Genomic DNA, 25,335 nt, shown 5'->3' with positions numbered 1-25,335 from the left:
TGGTGCAAACAACGTACTGATAATATACTAAAATCTACTGATATTGACACCCTTTTGGAAACAGCCAAAAGTGCCACCTAGAGAAACTGTACTCTTTATGACTATGACATTAGCTTCATTTTTCAGCTCCGAAGCTTGCTCCTTAGCCTAACTGAGACTGGCTTCCAAACAGTGGGGACAGAATAAACTATAAATGAGGTTGTAGCACTTTTATTATTTTTGCATATTTTCTTTTGCTTGTCGGTAGAGACAGATGATTCAGTCTTAAGTAATTAGCTCACAAGCTACGGCTTGTATTTATTCGAGCACATACAACAAGATCATTGCTCTGTTTCAGCAAGTCCTCCAACTAAACAATCATATTGTTTGTTGGGCCACTGAGACTACAGTTTAGAGCACCAAACCTAATTAGTTAGGGAGAGGAAAAACATCGTGTTTTGGATTAAATTGAGATATTTTTATGATATTAAACCCATATTACAGACTCAATTTTCTTACTGGGGGACAGTTTAAACCTAAATCTAAAGCTGAGAACCACAAGATCACGTTTTACATGCACTTGTTCTCATGGTTGCTCGCTTTGTTGATGTTAAAAACTAGCTAAAGGTCATAATAATTCTTGTAGAAATGGCCAAAGAGATAAATAAATAAATGTAAAAAGCAATGTAATTTAGCAAAGTACCAGGAAATAGATACTCTGGGTCAAGGGAGGCCCTCATACATAAATCTAATCTGTTGTGAGGGCACTGTTGCATGGAATGACTTATACATCATTTATGGCTTTCTTCTTGATCTTATAGCATGGTAGGGCCCTGTGGAACAATGTACACAATCAGAGAGGGGGAGAGGATGAGAAAGGCAGAAGTATGATATGAGGAAAGAGGAAGTAGCTGGTGGTGGGAATGTATTGAGGGAGCAGATTAAAATCGATACAAACATACAGCTGGAGTCCGTGACTCAGGTACAGCTAGATGAAATTCAATGCTGCTGAAACAACATGACGCACAGACAGGCAGAAGAGTGAAATGTCTAGGTCCACCCAAACTACAAAGAGCGTAAAGCCGCACTAACACACCCAGCATTCACGTGTGCCCGTTGACAACAAAAAGAGAAAATGGGAAAAATCAGAGACCTTCAGACAAGGATGTAAGTTGGACTTGAGGGACAAAATGACAACTTAAGACTGCATAAAGACTCGAATTGGGTTTTATAAGAAGCCGAGAATGGCCTTGCTTTCAGTACTTTTTAGTGTTTCCATCCTGTGACGATTGGCTAATTTCTACATTTGTCTTCAGGTAACACCGCTTTCCGTGATAACAACTTCATTTGTCTCGCTATCGCAGATAATAAAGCTTGTTTTCTTGAATCAATAGCAAATTATTCAGATATCACATGAAAACAAAAGGTTGTTACCTTTTTGTTTTTCTGTTTCTCCATCATTGTGTATCGTGCGTGAAATCGAAGTTATTAGTGGTGACTCACACATGAGGGTGAATCATTACTAATTCACTTTAACAGAGATGCCAGTATGCATGTCTCCTCGCCAAGATTGCTTTTCCTTCTCACCTTAGTAACATTTCACTAATGCATGAAAATAAAGGTGTACCAACTTTTACTGTGAGAGTAGATCAGTTGAACGGTATTCTACTACTTTTATTAATTAAATCAAATGCCACTCTCTCACTGCTTCCGACACCTCTGTGATTTGCAAAGAAACCTCTGGGTGCTTTTATCCATTTTTCTTATTGCCTTATTTTTATTATTTTAACTACTGTCTGATAATAATAAAAGGTGCTTTTTAAATGTTGCATGTGTCCTTTCTGATCACAGAAAAAGTATTCATGTGTGGCACAGATGGCAATGATTTAAAGGTAGGAATTTTGGAAGGATTTGGGACAAACATTCTTGGTTAAACTTTCTTCTAGTCTGGTCACATTTGCCTTAATTGCACTTGCACAGCTTTTCCGTACGATGGTAAATTATTACCAACATTTCAGGTGTAACCACTTGAAGTTTTCCTTCTAAATAATGCGGTTAGACAATCTAGCCTCGCGCTGTGTCTACAAATTTTATCGCAGTATCTCCATTGAAAGTTAATGCAAGAATATTAGCTTTCTAAATTGAGTTTCTCTATATTTCTTACATAAAGTCCTTTTGGTATGCAGGTTTCATAGTTAATATTTCGGATCTCTAGCCATGCAAAAGCTGCTGGGCAATTTTATGAATTCTTTTATTAATCTGGGATTTCAGTTGAAGTCCAGAATGACTGCGCTTGCAGCTTTTTTAATGCCTTTACCTTGAGATAAGTAAGCATGTTTTCTAATGAAATTGGGTTAATTTATTTAGACTTGTTTTCTTGAGGTAACAATCCCAACAGGCTCATCGCCTTGAATTCACCTGCAACCAAGTTGCAACCACTGATGATGCAAGTAGCAGTATTGCTGAGTGATATTACATTAAAATGTACATTACTGGGTAATAAGATCCAGAAACTGGGGGTAATAATGTAGAAATAAAGCTGAGGCACATGTGATCCTACAGTAATAGTACAGCAATATATTAATAACACAATGATAACTTGCTAGCAGTAAAATTATATATCTGTGCATTAGCATGTTTAGAGACTGATTTGTGGTAGTAACATAATATTAAGCTAATATTGGTAGATGCTTTAACATGTTGTGACATTGTTACCATATGATAATGCTGGAATTAATTCAATCCCCTGCGTTGTCAGGGTTGCAAAATGAAAAACTACCTGCTTCTATCCATCCATCCGCTTATCCTTTTCAGGGTCGTGGGGGCACTGGAGCCTATCCCAGCTGTCATAGGGCGAGAGGTGGCGTACACCCTGGACAGGTCGCCAGTCTGTCGCAGGGCTAACACACAGAGACAAACAACCATTCACACTCACATTCACACCTATAGGCAATTTGGATTAATCAATTAACCTATCCCCACTAACTGCATTTCTTTGGACTGTGGGAGGAAGCCAGAGTACCCGGGGAGAACCCGCGCAAACACGGGGAGAACATGCAAACTCCACACAGAAAGACCCCGGCCTGATGGTGGAATTGAACTCAGGACCTTCTTGCTGTGTAGCAACAGTGATAACCACCATGCCACCATGCTCAATCACCCAGGTAAGGAATCGGCAGGAAGTTCTTCTGTTGTTCTGTCCATCTGTTTGTAGCGTTTTAAGTGGAAGAAATGTTTTCTCACCTGGATGAGAGATGAAATGTTAAGGAATCAGGTTTGCAAGATGGATTTTCAATGAAAGCGCTATGTTCAGATGGACAGAATCAACTTTTGGGGAACCAGCAATCAGGATTGCAACATGCAAAACTACCATTAAAGCAAATTTCATAAATGGGACCAACGGCCTCCCAAAAATTTCAGAAATGATGTAAGTTCCTGTAACTGTCGCTCAAAGTTAAGAGTTTTTATTTGATACAAAATTGTTACATTTTAAGTCCCTCCTTCCTATCCCTGTATCACTAATAGGAAAGTCTTTGCTGTTTTCTTATAATGTTATAGAGGCTGTAAAAGTCAAAGCTGGATTGACTTGATATGTATGCATGCAAAGAAAGATATTGTCCTTTTGCAAAATGCAAAGTGTGACAACTCACAATTACAACTTTTATTTATTTAATAAAGGATAGTCCTACTCTGTTTACCCTTTTTCATTCCACACGAGTAGATTATTTCTCCTTATTTTGAAAGTATTTATAAAGTGGTATAGTTATTTTTCCAAGTAAACAAGATTTACTTGGGTTGCTAACTTCACTCTTCTTTTCAGGGAGACTTTTTCAAAATTTGATGACCTCAAATAATTCACTCAAAGCTCTCAAAGTCATCCCCCCAGGCAAAAGGTGTACCCTGGTAACATTGTATATAGTCTGCAACAGTGCACATTTCCTTCATCAGCAGGTCATGTTATATTACGATAGCAGCAGCACAGAATAACAGTCTTTTTTTACTTTTAGCCATCCTAATTTACTAAACCTTCCTGACTGTGTCAATTATAACAGATGTCAGAATGTAACAGTAAAAAAGCACCAAAATAATCACATTAGAAATAATGTTTGCATTTTTATGTGATGGCTACATTAGCACTTGGTGATTATAACTTCGAAAGCCCCTGAACAAAGTTCATTTTGTATAGTTTTAAAGAGTTCATATGCAGGAAAACACTGTATTTTCTAGTTTGCTAGTTTGCTGGGATAGGCTCCAGCTCCCCCGCGACCCTGAAAGGGTAAGCGGAAGAGGAGGGATGGATGGATGGATAGTTTGCCTATTTCAAAAGGTTGCTAAGTAACCAATGGATGCCCCCCCATCCACCCAGCACTTCAGCTATTACTTCTGACAGAAAATTAACCCCTACATGTTACCAATATGATTGTTATTATCACAGTTTTCTCACTGACCACCAGTGAGGGAGCCCTCAACATCTACCTGCAAGCTATAAAAGTCTGATAAACCCTCCACAGTGACATCAATACTGTTTGTTCACACTTGACATGAAACCAAATGGCTGATGCAAATGGGAACTTCAACCAATTCAGGAGTAAATGAATGTCAAAGCGCCGAAGCCACATTGCCACAACAGAGAAATGTTGCCATTGTGTTCTTGGAGGTGAAGCGCAGTAGGGAGCTTTGTCTGAATCCTATCTGCTCTGTGTCTTTCCTCTTTCATACCAGGCAAGGCTTAAAAAGATCGATGGTCTCAGATATAGATTTCCTCACACGTCAGCTGTCAACTGCAGTCTTGCTGTCTTTTTTTCCCACATTCATTCTTTTCTCATCTTTGCTTCTGCTCTTGCACTCTTCTCCTCTCGTTTTTGTTCCGTTACTTTATTTGTCTCTTTCTCCTCAATCTTTCACACTTGTGCAGCTACTCTCTATCAGGCTCTGTATATCAGAAAAAGAGGAGAGAAAGCACTTTCAGATCCCCTCTGCTTCCATTTCCCAAGATTCCTTGGGGGGACTGATTCAATCGCTGCCTGCTGGTGAGGTTGACAGTGACATCTAAGGTGCGTCTCCCTCTAGATTCCTCTCCTTTATGCTTCTGTCACATCCCTCCACTCACTCCAGAACTTTGTGCAATTTCCATTTCTGTATAGTAAAAAAAGTACCTTTCTTGTGAAATTGGAGATAATCATCTTATGTGGAAAGACATGCAAACTTCTACGATTAGGTTGTCGGGCAGACACTCAAGGAAAGTATTAAATTTGCATGCAGTTCATTTCTACTCATGACAGAACTAAATATAAACTGAATACTTTATCACAGGAAGGCTGGAGTACATTAGACATTACTGGGCTGCCACTTAAATCAGTGTGCTCCCTGATTTTCCAATAAGATAAGGCATGTTGGGATTATAAAGCTCATTAAGTTGCTTTGTGTGGAGACACAGTGTCATGCCTGTGATCTGAATCTGACGAGAAGATGCTGAAATGGTCCATCTGCAAATATGTATGAGACAAATCACAGCGGTCAATGAAAATGAAGGAAAACAATCCAAATGTAAGTGTTAGATATACAGATCTATCAAACCACCAAAGACTGTTGTTGGAAAGAAGGAATCCAAACTATCAGCTTTGAAACTACTATTGCACAAGATGATCATAGCATGTTTTCAGGTAGTTCAGGGGTAGGCAACTTCAGGGCTCGACGGCCGGTGTCCTGCAGGTTTTAGATGTGTCCTTGATCCAACACAGCTGATTCAAATGGCTAAATCACCTCCTCAACATGTCAGCTACCCCTGAGGTAGTTCATCCAGTCAAGCCAGAACACATCAGCTGACATCTCTACACATTCAAGTCACTAATCTCATACAAGGCTACATCATTACAGCTGTTCATCCAGTCCATCGTTGGTGCTGCTGCATCTGCAAGCTGCTGTGCAACCCACCTCATCATCATACTGTTTTAAGTCAATTCCCCTTCCACACCTAAACAATAATGAGTTATTTAGCTGTATTTAACTATACTGAAGTTGAAATAAGAGTGTTTTTTTAAGATGCATGCAGACCAACACAGGATAGGTGCATCATACTGCAAGCATTTTCTTGGGATGCTTGAATATCCAATTTTATAGCACTCTAAAATATTATTTTAATGCTGAAGTGCTGCAATCCAGCATAACAGTTAATGCTTTTTTTTCTGCCTCTTCGAGGATAAACTTTTGGTTGATTGAAAGCCTCAGTAGTGGTATAATGCATTCAATCAGTGTGCTCTCCTTGACTCTTTTCTGTGACACTGGGGTGATTCTGACTGTGTTCTGCTTTCTCCAACAGCGCCAGTCTGGGCAAAATAAATAAAGACAACATCTGACCTTTTTCTGAAAGAAAAAGATTCTAAAAACAGTTTGATCTCCAGGTTTAAGTCCTCCAAGGACAAGAGCTGCTGTTCAGCTGTGGACTCCAATATTTCACAAGACAAAAAAACACTGATGTGGTGTAACAATCCGAATATATTTATCAGGGGTTGCCAACGCTGATGGATATACTGTAAAGTGGTTCAGACATCGACAAACCTCTGCCGCTCTCTGGTAGAAAAGAAACTTGTTTCTACAACCAGCTACTGCCATAAGAGACAAGTAATGCCAAAAGAAAAGGCAACAGTGGCCAGAAGCCGAGCGAGGCTGAGAGCAGGGCGATTGCGGCGATCAGAAGGGTAGAAAACAAAACTCCTTCTCTGTTTTTGTGAGGCGTTCCAGGCTGGTAATTTGCAAGCAGGCAGACAGGCACAGGATCTGTCGGATCGAGAGCCCAGCATCGTGACGCATTTTGCCCAGCCACATGTCCCCTATCCATGGGCCAGTGCCCAGCAGGATGGGTGGGGGGTGGTGGGGGCTGTAAGCTTGTCCATGAGTTTGTGTGTGTTACTGTTTCTTGTGTGTCCATATGCGTGTATGAGGATGGGAGGGTTTACAGCGGGAAGTTTGCCAATGTGGCCTAACCTCCTTGGGCTAGGTTGGTGAGCGAGCCAGACCATACTGATGCCTGCGGGCGAAAGAGAGAGACAGAGGTAGAGCTAGCTTCCCTGAGACCGCAACCCTGAGTTTGAATGGTGTTTTTGGATGGTGGGGGCCACAAATGTGCTATCAGCAAGAGCCTTCCCTGCCTGTGACGCTGGTGGCATCAGTCAGCCAGCCAAGCAAATGTGCTGCCTGCCCCTGGGCCATGTGAAAACTCAGGCATGTGAAACTGAGGCCTGGAACAGAATTATTGTGTGTGTGTGTGGAGGCTCTACGTGTGTGGGCGCCTTTTGGTGTCCATATGCATGTGTGTATATAAGAAAGAAAAAAGAGCCTCCGGTACTTTGGGGACATGGACAGTGATCTGTTGCTTTGGCCGGTTCATGAAAACAGACTGTTCTCTTTCAAAGCCAAGACTTTCATGGTACGTACACAGAAAGAAGTGAATGGCCAGTTCCTACAATACTGTAAATATTCTCCAACATACTTCAGTGGTACCAACCTTTATTTTTATTTGTATTTTTTCAGATGAACCACACTAAACTTCCATTTAAGAGTACTCCGACTGCACTAATCATAATCATAATCATAACTAAGCCATAATCAAGATTTTTAATTCAGTGTTCTTTTAATTACTTCAAGTCTAACGTGTCCTCATGCCTAAAAACTGAATAACTCTGTATAAGTTAGCGATCAGAAGGTTCTACAAATCCGCCTATAAATGTTAAATCCATTCCTGAATCACAGTTTGGCCAAGATTTATAAAATATGACCCAAAATAAGTGAATGAGCCCATAAACACAGCGTTTACAAAGTGAAACCCATATTCTCAAGGACCTCAACAGGACTGCACAACTATGGTGGTGGATTTCAGACAGAATGCAGGTTCTTCTTCACTTCTGCATTGTTTTCATTTTGCAGCCCTGAAGCTACATCCATGTTTTATGTCTATGGTCCAAACAGGAGTCTGCAATGTTGGTGAGAGCTTGGGTAGATCTAAAACTATCAACAGTGCTCAAAGTGGTCCAGAGGTGCAGAAAGAAGACTCATGTTTTCTCTTTTAGGCCATGTCCACACTAATACCTTTTCGTTTGAAAACGCATCTTTTTCTCTCCGTTTTGGCCTTACGTCCACACTGAGACGACGTTTTTGGTCAAGGAAAACTGAGCTTTTTTGAAAACGCTCTCCAAAGTGGATACATTTGAAAACGCCGTTTTTGCGTTGCAGTGTGGACAGCGTAACCACAGGAAACGCTTTTTTTTTGACAGCCCTATTAAAGATTAATATCAGCTTGTACATGCTCCACATACAGGGGCATAATTTCCAGGGGGGTTAGGGGGGTTATGACCCCCCAATAATCAGACCCAGCCAATATAACCCCCCCAGTAAAATTATGAATTATCTTGCATAAATAGGCTGTTGATTTTCTTTTCTCACTTCAGTTATTACCAGCAACCTAGTTACATGTTTAATCATTATTTAGACAGAGATCTTGACCCCCGCCCCCAATGTTCAGCACAAAGTTACGCCCATGTCCACATAGCTTTTCTTCAAATTCTTTTATTCTCACTCGCTTTTGCAACTTTGTACTTTTGTGTTACTCGCAGCAACAACTCCACCTCATTGTCAGTCTGTTTCTAAAAAACACGGTGCGTTTCCTCGACATTTTGCTGCGACATTTCAAAGAGCCGGAAAGTAAACAAATGGCAGACAGAAATGAGGCAGGTCGAATCGTCTTACGTTTCAGGCATGCGCAATACAGGAACGTAAGCTTTTTCAGTCGTTTCAGTGTGGATGAACAACTGTTCGGAAACGACTGAAAACAATAGTGTGGACACGGAGCATTTTTAGACGACAGCGCTGTTTTCAAATTTATCCGGATTAGTGTAGACGTAGCCTTACTTAAGTAAAGTTGCAGTACTTATACTTTAGTAAAGAATGTCTATACTTTTGCCAACTCTGCTGATCACACCTCGTATGAGCGAAATGACCTTTGTTTCAATGGTGGCACCTCTAACGAGACAGCGTGGAGACAAAACAGGCATGAATCAATCCCGAGATCTGAATTTAAACTTGTGTAAGGATGCTGATTTTAAAACACAGTTCTCTCTTATTTATTTGGATTATTGCTTGTGGGTTTTAGGTTAGGTTAGCTTTTTTCTTTTATAAAATATATTTTCTTTCAATTTTGGGGGGGAATAAAGAAGATTAGGGCTCTATTGTTTTTACTACAACAGTAGCAACAGTGGTAGAAACTGTAGACTAAGAAAAACTATGAAAATGGCAGCAGATTAAAGAGGATTTTACTCAGCGTATTACACAGTGTAACACAGTTAACATGTTGGAGGGGGGGGGGCTAAACAGACTTATAATTCCACCATGTGGTACAGCTTGCTTCACAGTAAATCTGACAGACCTTAAGCTTGTTATTTTTACAAAGAACAGAGCGATCTTCTCTCCACTACTTGCAGTCGAGATACACGCACTGATTAAAGCATCCCTTCAAACTTAAAAAAAACTCAGTTTGGAAACTGTGTTTACACCTATCCTATCCTGATGAATAATTAACTCAAATCAATCCAACTGAAAATAATCCTAATATTTGCAAAAGGTTTGACTGATTCATTCGAAGAGTTGATTGGGAAGAGTCAGTGTAGCAGTTAATTAGAAACCAGCGAAAACCACCTGTTCAAACACGCAGCCTGGAAGCCTGTCTGAATATCCCACGGCCGCCCGCGAGTGCTGTATCATCACAGAGAGTCTCATGTAAATGAGAGAGAAATAGACGAAGACGGATGGACGCAATATCCCTCATCGGACCGAAGCTGACCACAGGTTATGACATACAGCGCCACACGCAAATACAGGACGTGTGACGAACACGCGAGTGAGCGCAGACATGAACATGCGCGCACCCGCAAACACACAGGCGCAGACATAATTACCTGTCAAATGCAAGATGTGACTTCCTGAGAGTAAATGAACTGATTAATATTCGCAAGGAGGGATGGGTTTTGGAGGGTGGTGGGTGTTCGGCTGATTAGACGTTAAGATATTCTCCATCCCTCACTCCATTTTTAAATTTTCTTTTTATTATACCACACCACAATGAACAGATAGAAAATTACACACCGGCAGATGCAAAACATTAAGGACAAAAAGGGATGGGTGGCATGAATTAAAACACTCTCGGTGCCCATCAAAACGCTGCTTTTGCTTTCTTCTCTCTGCAGAACGAGCGCTCGCTCCAATTACCGTCCCCAAAAGAAGCTCGTGCTCGGTAAAGAGAAGCGTGATACAGCTTAGGGTTAACCGGCTACTTCTTTAGGATTTCAGAAAAGAAGTTAAAAATACACTTTCTTCTCTGCATTGCATATCTTCTCAGTTTCTAAAACCCTTTCTGCCTTTATTCTCCTTCCAGCCCCAGTCTCCCTCCTCAGGCAGTGTTGACACCTTTTTGTCTGGCCTCCCTCTGAGTCAGTGTCTACTGTTTGGTCGATGCTTGCCGCCTTTGAGACACCCCTCCACCCCCAAGTCCTAATAAGCAGAAGTCTAATGGTGTCCCAGGGCTGCTGAGGGGCCTCACATTAAGATAATTAGGCAGAGAGAGGGTGCAGGAATGAGGCCCTGGAGAGGAAGAGGAGGAGACACTTGTGCACTTTCTGAGAATCTGAGCTCTCTCTGCTTCTGGTTTGTTGGTCTCTGTAACCTTATTAAGCCCCATAGCAAGGCTGCAAATGAGGTTTTCAAACCACCTAAATCACACTTAATGCAAGGTATCATGAAGAGACTTGTCTTATATGACAGCCAGCAAAAGAGGAGCTGTGCCAAAGATTGCAGACATTTGTGCCTTATCATTACTCTATGAGTCATCCATAAACCCGAGTGGCAAACGGCGCACATGAGTGATGAATCCAAATGGGCCTGAAGATGCAGCTCTGCTGATTACCATGTGACACAGCATTAGGGTTTGACTAGCTAATTTGATTTCTTCAAATGTGTTGAAATTTATAGCGCTAAAGAGGACAAAAATAGCTAAATGCAAAATATCACGCAGGGCATGTTTGTCCTCACAGGTAGGTGACTCCGATGTAAACAGATGTTGCCAAGCTTTAATTTCCTGGGTAGAAACAACTGTCAGCGCAGTGACAGCTGCTTACGCTAAAGAGACAGGATGATATCGTGAATCTCAGATCTATGTACTAAATATAAAACTAAAGCTAGGAGACAGTTAGCAGCTTGGCCCAGAGAGTAAAGAATCCACTGCAACCACAGCTTGTTAAACAATACTTATATATGTATAAAATATACTTAATTTTAGCAACACAAAAATGAAATAGCTTATTTGTGCACTATAATTTGTTGTCGACTGCAGAACGATAGCTCACGCACATAGCTACCTAGCGATACCTAGCTAATTAGCAAAAGCATATTTTGTAAAAATGTAGCTCCTTTTTTAAAAGTTGTTTGGTTTGTTTGTGTGTTTGGTTTTTGTTGCTTGTGAGACTTTTTTTAAGTTTAATTAAGTTATAAATTCATGAAAAGTTAGTTTAATGTTAACAGAAAGTGTTATCGATCCATCCTTTTTCTGCTGTTCACCCAGGTCTGAATGCGAAAGGCAGTAGTCTAAGCAGAGACACCCAAACCTCCCTCTTCCCAGCCAGCTGAGAGATGTAATCTCTCTCCAGCGTGTTCTGGTTCTGTCCCAAGGCTTCCTCCGGGTGGGACATGCTCACAACAGCTCACCCAGGAGGTGCCCCTGACGGCCAGAACGTAGGTCGACCGCTCTTCACCTCAACAGACAGGTACAGCATCCTGTACTATACTTAAACTCCTCCACTTGGGGCAGGACCTTGTTCTTAGAGTGGCCACTCCACCCTTTTCTGTCTGAGAACCATGGCCTCAGACTTGGAGGTGCTAATTCTGATTCCAGGCAACACACTTGGCCAAAAACCACCTCAGTGCGAGCTAGAAGTCCTCACTCGATGAAGCTGACTAGACCACTTCATCCATAAAGGATCCACCGAACCTGACACCCTCCACAGCTCAATTACTACCATAAAAATAGAATCAGTGACAAAGTTCAGCCCCTGCGATGTCCAACACCTCCAACACATTGCAGACTCCTTTTTTGGAAACAGGAAAACGAGTCCATCTTCAAACTGAAATAAGTTAAAAAGCATATTTCCAAAAAACAGGTAACTTTTTATTTAATTGTACATATAAAAATATCCTCTAAATTTGCTTCTGTGAGTATGATAGAGCAAAGTCAAGTTAAAAATGGGACAAATTTTTACTCGGTTCTCTTTGATCCAAACCACTAACTGCAGATGTAGTGGAAACTTTCCTGTCACTCCAGCCGGCTATGAGCCTGAAAGACAAACTCGGGGATGGAACCTCGACTGCGCTTTTCCTGCCTGTTTGAACACAAGGACAGAAGCTGAGCTTCAAACGGAGCCCAAGCTGGAGTGACGCCTCACAGATAACTACCTACAGCTCTGTCATTTTCTCTTTCACAGCCTCTCTTTGCTTGTTTCTACGGCCCGCACATAGGTTCACTAGCTGAGGCTCTGCTTTCGGATCTGGCACTCTGCAATCAGATGTGACATGCTGAAGGCTCGGATGACAGCTGCGAAGACAAGGTCACACAGTCACCTACTTTTAACGAAGGATACGTACGACTCCTCTTGACAGACTAGTGCAGCGCATGAAAAACACATTTACGCGCCGCCTGCATACACACTGTACGCCTGCGTGCACCTTCATTCACTCACACACAAACTCGTACACACACTCACAGTCACATCGCGGAGCAGGAGCATTTTGCAGATGGGGGTCTTTTCTCGTGCCTGTGCAATCTCAGAAGCAATTACTTATTAAAATTTCATCCTTCCCATCTCAGAATGTTTAGGTTATAAGATTATAACTACTGGGAAGGTAATTAAGCCAGCAAATGGGGAGCTGCATTGTGAATACTGAGAGATATGTATGTTGTGTTTGTGTGTGAGTGTGTGCTTTGTCTTAATAATGCTAACAGTGATGCCCACCTAAAGCTCTTGAGTGTGTTATCCCAAATGACAAGAGCAAAGAAGTCAAACGGTAAAACTTTACAACTAACGTCTTCATTAAGTGGCACAACAAAGGTCGCAACTATGTAAAATGCAGACAACACAGCCAATAGAAAGCTCTGTCATTCAGCAGTGATCTTTGCCTTTGTACGTCTGGATGTTGCCACTGAGATCATTTGACTCGTTGCACGCTCAACTGTCCAGGTAAGGAAATCCCAGAAAGCCAATTCTGTTCATGTAGACAGGATTTCATTTTCAGTAGGAGGAAACACAACATAAAGATGAATAGGTCCCTTCTTATGGTTTTCTCCTCTTTCTTGTCCTTACTTTCCTCTTTTTTCCCCGTCCCTCCCCTCTTTGTCTCTTTGATGCTAAAAGAGGAGAGACACAGGATTTTTCAACCTTTTAAGGATTCAAACAAAGTCTCCATTTTTTGTTTTTTGGGGGGGAGGAGTGACATGAATAGTCTGCAAGCCTGCCCATCTGGGGAATTTATAGGTTGGTGGGTTCTGGTTCAAGAAGCAACCTCAATCTCCATTTTTAATATGCAGGATTGGGGGTGGACATAATAAACAGAAACCCCGGACTTGTGTGTTGCTGATTGATTCTGGGTGTTTCACACTTGTGTGGGATATTCCTCTGTCAACAAGTAGACTGAACCTTATAAATGATACAGCAACGGCGGTCATCAATGATTCCTTCGCAGACAACTGGCATTCTGGCTGTCACGCAGGACCCAAAGGAATTTCTCTTCTGTTAAATAAACAAAGGAGACCTGCCAGACCAGGTTCAGTCATGCCAGTAATAGGGCAATCTGGCCATAAGCTATAATCAATAAGTGCTTTTGCACTAAAAATAGATTTTCCAGCACAATCTTTCACTATATCTGAGCAGACTCGCTCAGATATAGTGAGTGCACGACAGACCCTTTAACCCGAGTACTTATCTTTACATTGCAATTACCACTCTCTTCAGTCTTCTTCTTCTTCCCCTCTTTCCCCCATCTGTCCTTCACATTCACAGTGACACTTGTAATGATAAATCGCCTTGCCCTTTTTCAGTCTATTTATCTTCTGTTAATCATTTAAAATAAGAATAACACGTTGAGTAAATCCATACCTAATTCACCTCCATTCCTGCAACCCTTATAAATTGCCTGCAATGCTTATGGAAGTTTGGGGAAGGGGTCTGTAAACCAATCAGGTAGTTGTCGTGTGTAGGGGGGGGTCCTGGCAGATCGTGGAGGTTAATAACATTCCACATGATTACCCACAAGCCAGAGGATTAGAAGGTTAAGGGGAGCGGGTTCCACATTGCAAATAATAATCGCTATTTCACAGCCGTGTCCTCCTGGCCACTTAGGTGATAGGCCACCCGGCTATCTCTTCTCTCCCACAGTGTGGAGAGAGAAAAAAAAAGGACTTCAGTGGACCCTGACACCTACTGAAAGCGTTATTCATCTCTTTTCATGGAAGCCCTTTTTAGGACTCCCACCTCCCTCCTCTGAAAAACGACCCTTTTCTTTTTAAATAAATAAATCAATGCAACCTTTTTCTTTTTTTTAATTCTTTCTCCACACATTTTTCTATGAGATGTGTTCTCATCATGATGTTGATGGCATCTGTGGGTGTAGCGCTTCACGCTGAGTGGGGTTATGTCACCTTGTCGTTGCAGGATTGCGCATTTATCTCATTCTCCCAAACAGATGCAGGCATTCGCACCCCCTGACCGCTGCCTTTGATGCGGACGTCCTGATTCATTAGCAGTCATTTGTAACTGTGACGTGTGCGGCGTTTAAAGATGGGGGACGTAAAGAGAAAGGAGTGAATTAGCAATGTATGGATACTGCTGTCTCTGTGTTCAATAATAATCAAGCACCATCTTATCTTAAACAACTCATAGTACCACATCACCCCAATAGAGCTCTTCTCTCTCAGTGTGCTGGTTTACTTGTGGTTCCTAGAGTATTAGAAAGTAGAACGGGAGGCAGGCCTCTCTTATGTGGGACCAGCTTCCAGAACCCAACCTGGGAGCTGGTTCCACAGCTCCCAGTTTGGGTTCAGGAAACAGACACCCTCTCCACTTTAAAGATTGAACTTGAAACTGTCTTTTTTGATAAAGCTTCTAGTTATGGCTGACTCGATTGACTCTGCACCCTCCCTTAGTCCTGCTGCAACAGGTTTAGGCTGCTAGAAGAGGCTCTTTTTTACTTTAGAAATCAAGTGTAAATGGCAAATTTGATGGAATAAATTTTCTTCCTGTACTCACAAAAGTATGGAGATGCACGCAAATGCACAAAAAGGCAAGGCTTCTGGATGTGTGAGGATTTCAGTTTCCAGTCAGTTATAATGCTACAAGGTGCCATTCGGGTATAACTAGATAATAAGAATGAGGCAGAGGGAACTCTGTGTCACTCTGTGTCTCTGTGCTGAATACCAGACTAGATTTGTTATTTTGTTTTGGCATAAAAAGGTGACGCAATTTTCAAGTGAGCCCGAATGCTGTGTGCTGCCCCTGTATGTGTTATATGTCATCTACTGTACTCTCTGCCCTGCATGCATTTATGTACGTATGCGCGGGTTTTGTGTGCATTCATCTCTTTGATCTTCGATGTTCTAAAAGCAAATAAGCTTGATACTGTAGCAGCCCACGGGACACAGCAGAAATAGATGGCATTCATACGCTTTGTATTATACCCTCCCTCCACACACATACACACATATGTAAACAGACAACCACTTCCTCTTACACACACACTCCCACTTGCCTCTTTCTCTCATTATATCATGTGGGCATGAACCAAAATAAAACGGTGAATAACGGCTGAAAAGACAGGGAGATATTCTCTTTCTAGGCTGTTATGAAATGGATGGATATCTGGCCAGTGTGAGATAAAACAAAAGCCAGTGCTGTCATTTGAAACAAAAAAAAAAAAAACACAGAACAAGCCCTGCAGGGATGTGTGTTTTCTCTCAACGTTTATGGTCGTGTCTTTTTTTAAAGGATTTTCCGAATCTGCACCATCGGCCAGATACGAGGCTGCTTTCAAAACGTCCGACTCCGGCTGCGACGACCCACTTGATCCCAAACTCTCACATCCTTCCATCACTCCGAATGACTTCGCAGAGGCTCTCTGACACCAACCGGCATGCACTCAATCTCGCTTTAAATAAGCAGCTTTTTTTTAAAAATTGTATTTGCTGACACGCATACGCACCCCGCCCACGCCTCCATATGCTGCTCTAACTTATACACACGGTTCACAACAACCAATAATGAGCTGTCCAGAACGGCCAGAAGAAAAGAAGTAAAAGAAGAAAAAAACTCACGGATGTTTGTGGCCCTGGCGACATAGTGCTGCGAATGCATCCCTAGGGCCTCTTCCCCGCGATACTGCTCACCTGGACACCCGCCCTGCAGCACATTGGCGACGGCCCTGTCAGACAGAGAGATGGATGAGGAGTGCAGACATGAGGAACTGTGCATGACATGGCTAATTTAATTATTCAGTTAGGCTGTAACGGTGCACACTGTCGTTTCAGCTGCACCTCACATTATGAGGTGCAGTTGACCAGAAAAATTAGTTTCCACGATGAGTGGAAAAGATTTCCTTTCAGTTGTTCCCTTTTATTTATTTATTTTTACTGCAATTATTGCACATACACTCACACCTACTGAATTGCAACACTATGAAGGTGTAAAAACAAGCAAATGATCTCCAGTCAAGAGTGATACACAATGGAGTGCAATGCCACCTTACTCTACTGAAAGACACCCCTCCGCCCCTCACATGAGAGGAGGGCAGCTCATAATGTTACGCTGTGCCACAACAGATGGATAGACTGGAGTGGAAGGAATATGCGGTATCAGTTCCTGTTCATAAAGACTCTTAATAACAGGAGATGCAATAGATTACTCTCGTTGCCCGGAAACCACATGTGTGAAGTGTAACATGCACAAGTTCATCTATGATGTTTTATGGCACAGAGAGGTGACAAATTAAAGGAAAATTTAGACTGCGTGTGATGCCAAGGCCACCATGTGAAGCCAAAATAGCTTCGATGTTCTTTTTGCATGTAGGTCTTGGCTTGCTCTTCGCTCTCCAAGTCTCTAGACCTTTGCTTTAGACCAAAATGAGCTAGCCCCTAATTTGTGGACATTAGTCTGGCTTCTCGGCACTTAGTTGGACTTTGCTATGACTAGATCACAACCTAAGACACATCATTTTGATACTCAGTGACCCAAACCTGTAGAAGAGCACTCTTATCGGGATGAAAGGGGTTTGTCATAAGACAAAGGTGGTGAACTTTGCAGTAAGTCTTTCCACTAAAGGGAGACAAGTGGACCCAAACCAGACCAACACACTGACCCCCACCCCACTGAAGAGGTCAAGGGTTTGAGTTTTTCCTTTAATTTAATTTCATAAATTTGTGTGTGTTGTGTGTGTGTGTGTGGTGGTGGTGGTGGTGGGGTGGGGTGCTCTGTTAAAATGAGAACCACACGTCCACACGTTGCGCGCTCCAGATCACTGCGCGCGTAGGCTACTACTGCAAGTCTCTTTGTAAACAAGCGCACCGAGAGAATCGGGCAGAGAGGGAGGGAGGGAGGAAGAGGGAGAGACACACACACAGATAGAAGAGAGAGAGAGAGAGAGAGAGAGAGAGAGAGAGAGAGAGAGAAAGAAACCAAGAAAGAAAGAGACCCACCTATACATATTCTCTCTCTGGGGTCGGTGCGCCTTTTCCAGCCCCAGCTTGGTGAAAATCCCCACAAGAGCCATAATCGCCACTACTCCACAAATGACGTAAACTATTAAGTTCGTCTTGTCTTTGGTGCTGTCGTGAGGCTTGTTCGTTTTCTTGTAGGGTGTCTGCCCGCTCTTCATCCACATCGGGGTGTCATAATTTGTACAGGTTTCCTGGTCGAGCCGCGACTCCTTGATGGAGCAGCAGAAGCGGAAGCCACAGGTACCGCAGCAGTACAAATACACGCCCGTTTTGCAGATGAACGGCGGGTCATACTGGCCCATCACGTCGTAGTAACCCCGACACTTTTCCTCCGTGTGCGGGGTCTGCTCGGACACGCTCTCCTCCGGCGTGGAGCCGTTCGAGGTGGCGATCATTACGAATCCCCCGAGCGCTCCTGGAATCCCGCCAGCCTTGCACACGAGAGCCATAAGTTTGAGCAACAAGAAGCAGGGGAGAAAGTGTTTCCCTCTCATTGTGCTCTCTCCTCCGTTCAACTTCGCGCGGAAACGAAAAGACCTGAAGAGAGGGGACAGGGCGCACGGTCATGATATGCCGAAAAGTCCAGAAATATCCGCGCTGATGAACATCTTTGCTCACGTATCTTTATCCACAAACAAACGCGCGGAATAAAAAGAACAAACAAAACAAAAAACCCTATGTGGATTAAACTTGACTTAACTGAACTCCTCTCCAGCGAGCGCGCATTTAGACGCCTTTCCCAAAAGGTTTTTGTCTTTTTTTATCAGGCTCAGATTTTGCGTTTTCGGGAGTGCATCACTTCACTCCTCTGTCTGTGCGCACTTACGCACGGGAGTAGGCAGAGACACAAGCCGCACCGAGGATGAGAGCGCAGTGAGCGAATAGAAGAGCCGAGGGTGGGAGAGCCTGGTGCACACACACACACACACACACACGGAGAGGAGGAGGAAAACAGGGGGAGGGAGTGAGACTGCAAGGGCTGACTCCGAGAGGGAGAGAGAGAGAGCCTTTATTGTGAAATATTATGATAAAAGCGTCTATGCACATCACTATTACGCTCTGCGAGGAAAGTCGTGGGAGCCCCATTTTTTTAATACTTCCAGTCGTAGGTTGCCATTTTTGGAGAAATCCTGAAATCACAAGTAGCTTAATGTGTTACAATAGGCAGCAGTTGGCAGAGCTTCGAAGAACAGGTGATACATTTTGAACAACAAAAGCAAAAAACCAAAAAACCACACAACACCTATAGATCCCAGGGGACATCTATAGGAGACAGCAATCTGGCCCATCAAGACCATAACCAAGAGACACAACCCAATAACGAGTGATATTCCACCACAGGCAAATGTCTTACTCTTGTGGTTTTTGCCAAACGTGCTCGGAACAGAAAAATATAAAATGAAATTTTAAAAAAAAGAAAAATATATGTATTTGTCTACCAAAAACAGAAATCCCCCCTCCAAAACAAACAAACAAACAAACAAAAAACAACACAAAATAAAAATAAAGTTATGGTTGTTTTAGCTTGTAGGGATATTAATCCACCCGGACTCTTTTAGAGTGAGTTTCCCAGTCTTTTCTTTGTGGCGCTCAAAGCGCAACACAAACAAACCCATGAAGCGGCTAATCTGGAACTCTATCTATCTATCTATCTATCTATCTATCTATCTATCTATCTATCTATCTATCTATCTATCTATCTATCTATCTATCTATCTATCTATCTATCTATCGTCCTTTATATATTATTTTAAACATATATTCTCATTTACATGGACCTGACCGGACCTGGCAGGGCAGAGGAGAACATGGCATCAGTGGATGCAAATGTAGTGTTTGCTTTGCTTGGATTCGTGGATCATGTGTGTGGGGCTGTGGGATCATTTTGGGATGTTTTTTGTTTATGTCCATGTGCGGAAGATACTGCTGTTAGATAATGAGTTAGACACTCCAATATATTTGAATGAATGAATGAATATGACTAATTAATGGATGAACGAATTAATAACTTTACCAATTACTGATACAGGAGATGGATAAAGCCGATACCCAGACATGGAAATACAAAATATCCATCCATTACTTTTTTCCTACTAGATTATGTAAGTTCTTTAAATGCAATTCTTTTTCACCTCAAACAGATGCTGTTTCAAGTGAAAACTCCCTTCATTATAGGTTAGGTGCAATAAAAAATCATAAAAATCGAATATATTTCCACCTGCAAGCCCCTCTGTCACCTCTGATGATTCTTTTTCTGGATAAAAATCCGATTTCCAAAGGACCTTCGATGTATACAAACTGTCTGGCAAGCAAGAAAAAAACCTTCGATTTGCCCTTATTCAGCTAGTGTTAAAGCATGCAGACAATCAGCGCGGTGAGGAGGACGGGTGGACGTGGCTCTCTCCGTGGTTCTGAAAGACTCTATCCTCTGTCCAAGGTTCTTCTTTCGTGCGGTTTCTTATTTTGCCATTCTCACACACAGCTAAAACACGTAATGGTGTGGACTATGCAGATGTTTGGTTTGTGAAGGTTTATCGGAAGAAGATGCGAATGTTTGATGACTTGATCGAATTTTTTTCCCTTTTGTTTTCTGATTTATAAACGATGAGTTGTGGCTAAAACGATAGCATAATTCTCTTTCTTGTCGTTGAAACTAGTTAAACAGTAAACATGAAGGTTGTATCTGGTTTAACACTTTGCGGGAAAACCTGTTAGACTGACTTTTTTTCGCCTGTACTTGCCTGCATGTTGTAGTCACACTGGGGGCCGCTGCAGTGACGATCATAAACACACTCACAAATAGGCTGTCTAGTCGATCGCCGAGAGTCTCGGGTTTAGCTAGCCGCAGGAACAGCTGGGGAGAAGCATAACAGCTACATAACCATCCCACTCGGACCTGCCGGTTTGCTCTGGAGACGGTTTAACCAAGCGGGTGTTATGGCTGAGAGTGAGAATATCTTTCTCAAGGCAAAACACCGGACATTCAGCGGACTCACTGAAGGTAACTGACTGCTTTTAGCTTCTTTAGCTCCGCCGGCTAGCCAACTTCTGTGAGCTAACTTGGCAGCACCGGTGACACAGGTTGTTGGTGGCTACAGGTTAATAGTCTGACAGAGGGAAAGCTGTCACTTAGGTTTGCGTAGTTTTCTTTTAACCAACAAGCTGACACTGTCAAACACAGGAAGACAGAGTGGCTAGCTAGCTAGCTCGTGTTTACAAAATTAAAAGTAGGGAGTGTGGCAATCTTGTTCTTGCAAATAATCAAATCGGGGCAATCCGTAAACACAGCGGTTGCGGCTATTTCGGTTTGCATTTGTTTCTAACTCTGGTGCAGAAGAGCTACAGAGCTGAGTATTCATTCATTCAAAACTTACAAATAAAACCTATGCTTGACTTGGGCTGCAGTCTCTAATTAGTCATTCATTTATAGCTAAATCAAGCCCTGTCCTCGAAGGTTGAGGCAGACTTCTTTCAGTCGAAAGTTGTTTTCTATGCCTCGGAAGAAACTGAAGGGTGAATTAGATTTAGATGGTTTACTCTTAAGTGGCACAGTACAGTCCTGCCGTTAAGATATTCAAATATTGCAAACATAATCACGGCGCCCACAGCTATGTGTTTATGAGCTGCTGCCCCTCCTGTTTGTTTTAGCTTATTTAGCACCCCCTGCTGGAAGCAGGCTAATATGAGGAAACTGTGGGAGAAAATTGAGATCTTCAGTATTTTATTATTTGCACCCCATTCACTTTCATCTGAAATGGTCATAAGTTTTGTTATGTGGAGTCCACGCAGTGGCCGAAATCAGAGCGATTGGTGTTTGACTTTGCAAGAAGGCTTCTGCTTATCTCTGGGTGTGAGAGCAAGGCCAGTTTCTTTTCTTTTCTTTTCTTTTCTTTTCTTTTCTTTTCTTTTCTTTTAAATGTGCCATTGAAATAGTCACATACCTGGCTTCACGGAGTAAAAACATTTGCACTATAAAGTGTCCTCAATGTATTAGAAAGGTTTATTTATTTATTTTAATGAGGTCAGTTAAGTCTTTTGAATCTGTTAAAGTTATTCAGTACTCAGGGACAGGACCAGCATTTTAAGGGACATATGTTTGCATATTGAACTTGCCTGTTTCCTTTGCCAAGAATATTCCATCCAAAGTTTATATTTTCAGGAAGCAAAATTCACATCAAAGCATATTTAAAGCTGACGCAAAATTGTAAAACTTTTCTGTCAAACAATGAGTTCAAAGATGTGAAAGTTTTTGGTTTTAGGAGGTTAGTTCACAGCTATAAAAGTGTACCTGAAGCATTTCAGTGGGTGGCTCCACGGTGTAGTGGTTAACACATTCGCCTTGCATGCAAAAGATCCCCAGTCTGACACCAGGAGTCTGAGAGGGTGGTGCAGGATAAATGGGAGGGTTGTGTCAGGAAGGGCATCCTGTGTAAAACAAATCTGTGCCAAGTCATGCAGATCTATTCACTGTGGTGACCCCTTGGGAAATGAGGTAGCGGGTGGAAGTACCAACAACTGAAACATTTCAGTGCTGGTGTCAATATTGACATTTCTGTCAAACTTATTTAAACATGGCAACCTGGTAATGCACTCTAATCTGGATTGGCTGGCACACCTTCTCCATACACTGGTCTTAAGTGGAATTTAGTGAAAGTAATTTCATTTTGCAATAAATGCAAATATAAAGTCATCATCAATAGGGGGCTTCCACATTTTACTAACCTTCTACTTAGTGGTTTTATTTATTTAGAGATGTTAGAACACTCTACTGATACCTGAGAAGAAGAGAGAGCCAGAGTGAGTGAGCTCTGACTTTGGGCATTAAGGGGCTGGAGCTAATGGCACAATTTAATTCCACACCGTGGTCCTTCACCACACTAAATATCCCCTTTAGATTTAGTATGGGGATAATTCAGGAGAGGAAAAAATCATTAGAAACTATGTGCTATGTTATGTCACTCTCCATTTTTCTGTGGCCCCCGAGTACCCCCCAGCCTCAGACATCCACAGCTCCTCTCCCTGCTCTTGCAAACTTTTGAGGATTTTTCAAAACTGTGCAATGGGTGGTGTTTGGCTCAGAGCTGGGGGTCAAGTTACACTTTAAAATGCAGCTTTAGTCTTTATCCTCTCAAGAAGTAAAAATGCTGACAGACTGTCACAGCCTGCTAAGATAAAATTAGGCTTTTTTCCACTAAACTTAAGGAGGACTTTTATGCTCATTTCCATATTTTTATTTGTGAACTTTTTGCATGAGTCACAGTTCGAAATGATGCTTATTTATCAAACAGTGGCAGCCCCTCACTGCTCTCTGTCTGAAACAAGCCTTAGCTCCCTTCCCCCAGCTTTTAAGCAATGGTACTATGCAAAAGTCTTGAGACACACACATTTCTTTATCTTTATGCAAGTAACATCTGCAAACATACATGGGAAAATGGTATATAAGGAAAACAGTTTGTACAATTCTAACAAGCTTAAAAGTCCAAATTTGGCAGTGTGTTTGAGATCATCCTCATGCTCAAAAATGAAGCTGTTGTAAGTCTGACACTTTCCAGATGGTATTGCATGGTGGATTAAAATCTGATGGTGCTTTTCTGCACTCATAATTCATCAGTTTTGACAAGAAACAAACACCTCTGGCTGAAATGCATTCCCAGACCATGCTCACTGCTTTATGTCTCTCCCTACCAACTCTGTGCATGTTGATGGTGATTTGAACCAAACTTGGATTCATAACTCCACGAGACCTGTTGTAAGAGATTTTCAGTCTAGTTGTTGTATAATTTTGCATACCTCATACCCTTCCTTAGGAATGGCTTCTTGACAAACATCATTAAATAGAGACTATTTCTGATGAGGCTTCAGTGAAGTAGATGGATGAACTGAAGGGCTAGGTCCCATGTCAGATCTTTGTTGGATTTTTGATTCTTGGATTTGTTTCTTTTGGATACTGATCAGGCACCATGTTCATTCACTCATGAGCTGCTGTAACATGAATCAAATGGCTGAATTGCCACCTCAGCATGCAGTCAAGTTCTATACTATTGCTAATGACCTGCTAATTTTATTCAGGTGTGTTGCAACAGGGACACATGGAAAAGTTTCAGGACACCAGCCCTCGAGAACTGGAGTTTGAGATCCCTGCTGTAGATAGTCTTTTTTTTTTTTAATGTCTGCTACTTTTGGCCTTTTTGCAGTTTCCTCAAAATTTTGTATGGACACACTGCACACCATGCCAACATACACCGAGTTTTTGGCTAATAGGTTTTTGGTTTTTGCAACAAACTGCTGGTGCCTCTCTCGATCCATTCTCTTCAAGTCATTCCACTTAGCCTACAGCCTATCCCAGCTACCATAGGCTGTTTGAAAAAACAGCCAATGTCCAAAGCACAACTTTGAATGCTGAAAGTCTCAAACGGTTGCTCAAGACCACTTTAAAAAGAAACAGGAAAGTCTGGCTCCTTGGGAGCAAAATATGAAGACGTTAGGGATTGCTTAAGACTTTCGCACTGCGCTCTATATATTGCTGAAAGTCTGGAAAAGATATATTATGTGCTTCTAAACTTTATGTTACATTGATACGGCCAGCCTCAGGTCGAATTCAAAATTCATCAACAGCACTCGCTGTGTAGTCATAAGCTGAGATCAAGGCTGGGCTTGTTTGGATCGAGGCATTCTAAAGTAATCGGGTTGATGATGATGATAATCATAAAAGCAAAATGTGTCATAAATGTCAATTACACTGAGTTCGTCATTGTTGAGATTTTACGAGTTTTCCTCCCAGGAGCAAGGCAGTTTTTGTTTTTCTTTTTTGTTGCTCTTTCTTTTCTTATCTTTGCTCGAGTTTTTCTGGAGGACAGAATTATCGCCGACTCATTTGGGAGAGTGATACATGGAGAGCATGTTAAACACAGGATGCTGAACAGTTACAAGCCCCCGCTGAGTGAGAGTGAGGGGATTTGTGCAGAATGCAGATGCGGACTCTCCACGGTGACAGCGCAGTGCATAACTACAGTGGTACGGCTTCCACTTCCTCCGGAAACTGAACGAGTGGAGTAGAAAGCTGTTGTTTACACCTGCTCTTAGTATCTGTCTGTTTCGAGGGAAACGGCGAGCCTCCATTTCCATACTACTTTGGCGGGCGTCCTTCATGTCACGCCTTGTCATTACCATCAGCCAAGCCTCACTGAGTGTCTGCTTGTCTCTTTTCATGGAAAGGTGGGCACTGTTTGCCTTGTAAATGAATATTTGAGAGTGATTAGATTGTAGGGCCCTTCTGTTGCGTAATATCAGGATTATGTAAAACACTTGTTCTTTGCCATTCATTCTCTAACGTGTATCTCGCTGTTAATTATTTAGCATTGGTTACTCACAGGGAGAGAGCACGTACATCTCTTCCCCGCCAACGAGGTTTAATTCCCAGTCCTACATCCTGATCCGCGGTGCTTTTAACTAATCAAGTGTTGTGCCAATTCCAAGAATGAATATGATGAGGTTTTGAGTAATGCTGTGGTGACACCTAATTCTTGAAGCTTTAATGTTTCTGCTTATTACGTTTTGGG

General features: G+C 42.1%; 2 protein-coding genes across 2 annotated transcripts in view; one reads left to right on the top strand and one right to left on the bottom strand.

Annotated features, from left to right (window-relative positions):
- Nucleotides 1-18,501, bottom strand: part of shisa9a (shisa family member 9a) — a 54,138-nt gene extending 35,637 nt beyond the window's left edge. Inside the window, exons 1-2 of the mRNA XM_039615992.1 lie at nt 17,756-18,501; nt 16,379-16,485 (exon numbers count right to left, since the gene is read on the bottom strand). Coding sequence (XP_039471926.1) covers nt 16,379-16,485; nt 17,756-18,270 — 622 coding nt within the window. The 5' untranslated portion in view covers nt 18,271-18,501. The remainder of the gene's footprint in view (nt 1-16,378; nt 16,486-17,755) is intronic.
- A 2,075-nt stretch (nt 18,502-20,576) lies between these two features.
- Nucleotides 20,577-25,335, top strand: part of cpped1 (calcineurin-like phosphoesterase domain containing 1) — a 39,062-nt gene continuing 34,303 nt past the window's right edge. Inside the window, exon 1 of the mRNA XM_031748863.2 lies at nt 20,577-20,777. Within this exon, the coding sequence (XP_031604723.1) occupies nt 20,714-20,777 (64 nt within the window). The 5' untranslated portion in view covers nt 20,577-20,713. The remainder of the gene's footprint in view (nt 20,778-25,335) is intronic.

Source organism: Oreochromis aureus, linkage group 8, assembly GCF_013358895.1.
Source record: "Oreochromis aureus strain Israel breed Guangdong linkage group 8, ZZ_aureus, whole genome shotgun sequence".
Lineage (NCBI taxonomy): Eukaryota > Metazoa > Chordata > Actinopteri > Cichliformes > Cichlidae > Oreochromis > Oreochromis aureus.
This window is presented reverse-complemented; position numbering and strand designations above follow the sequence as displayed.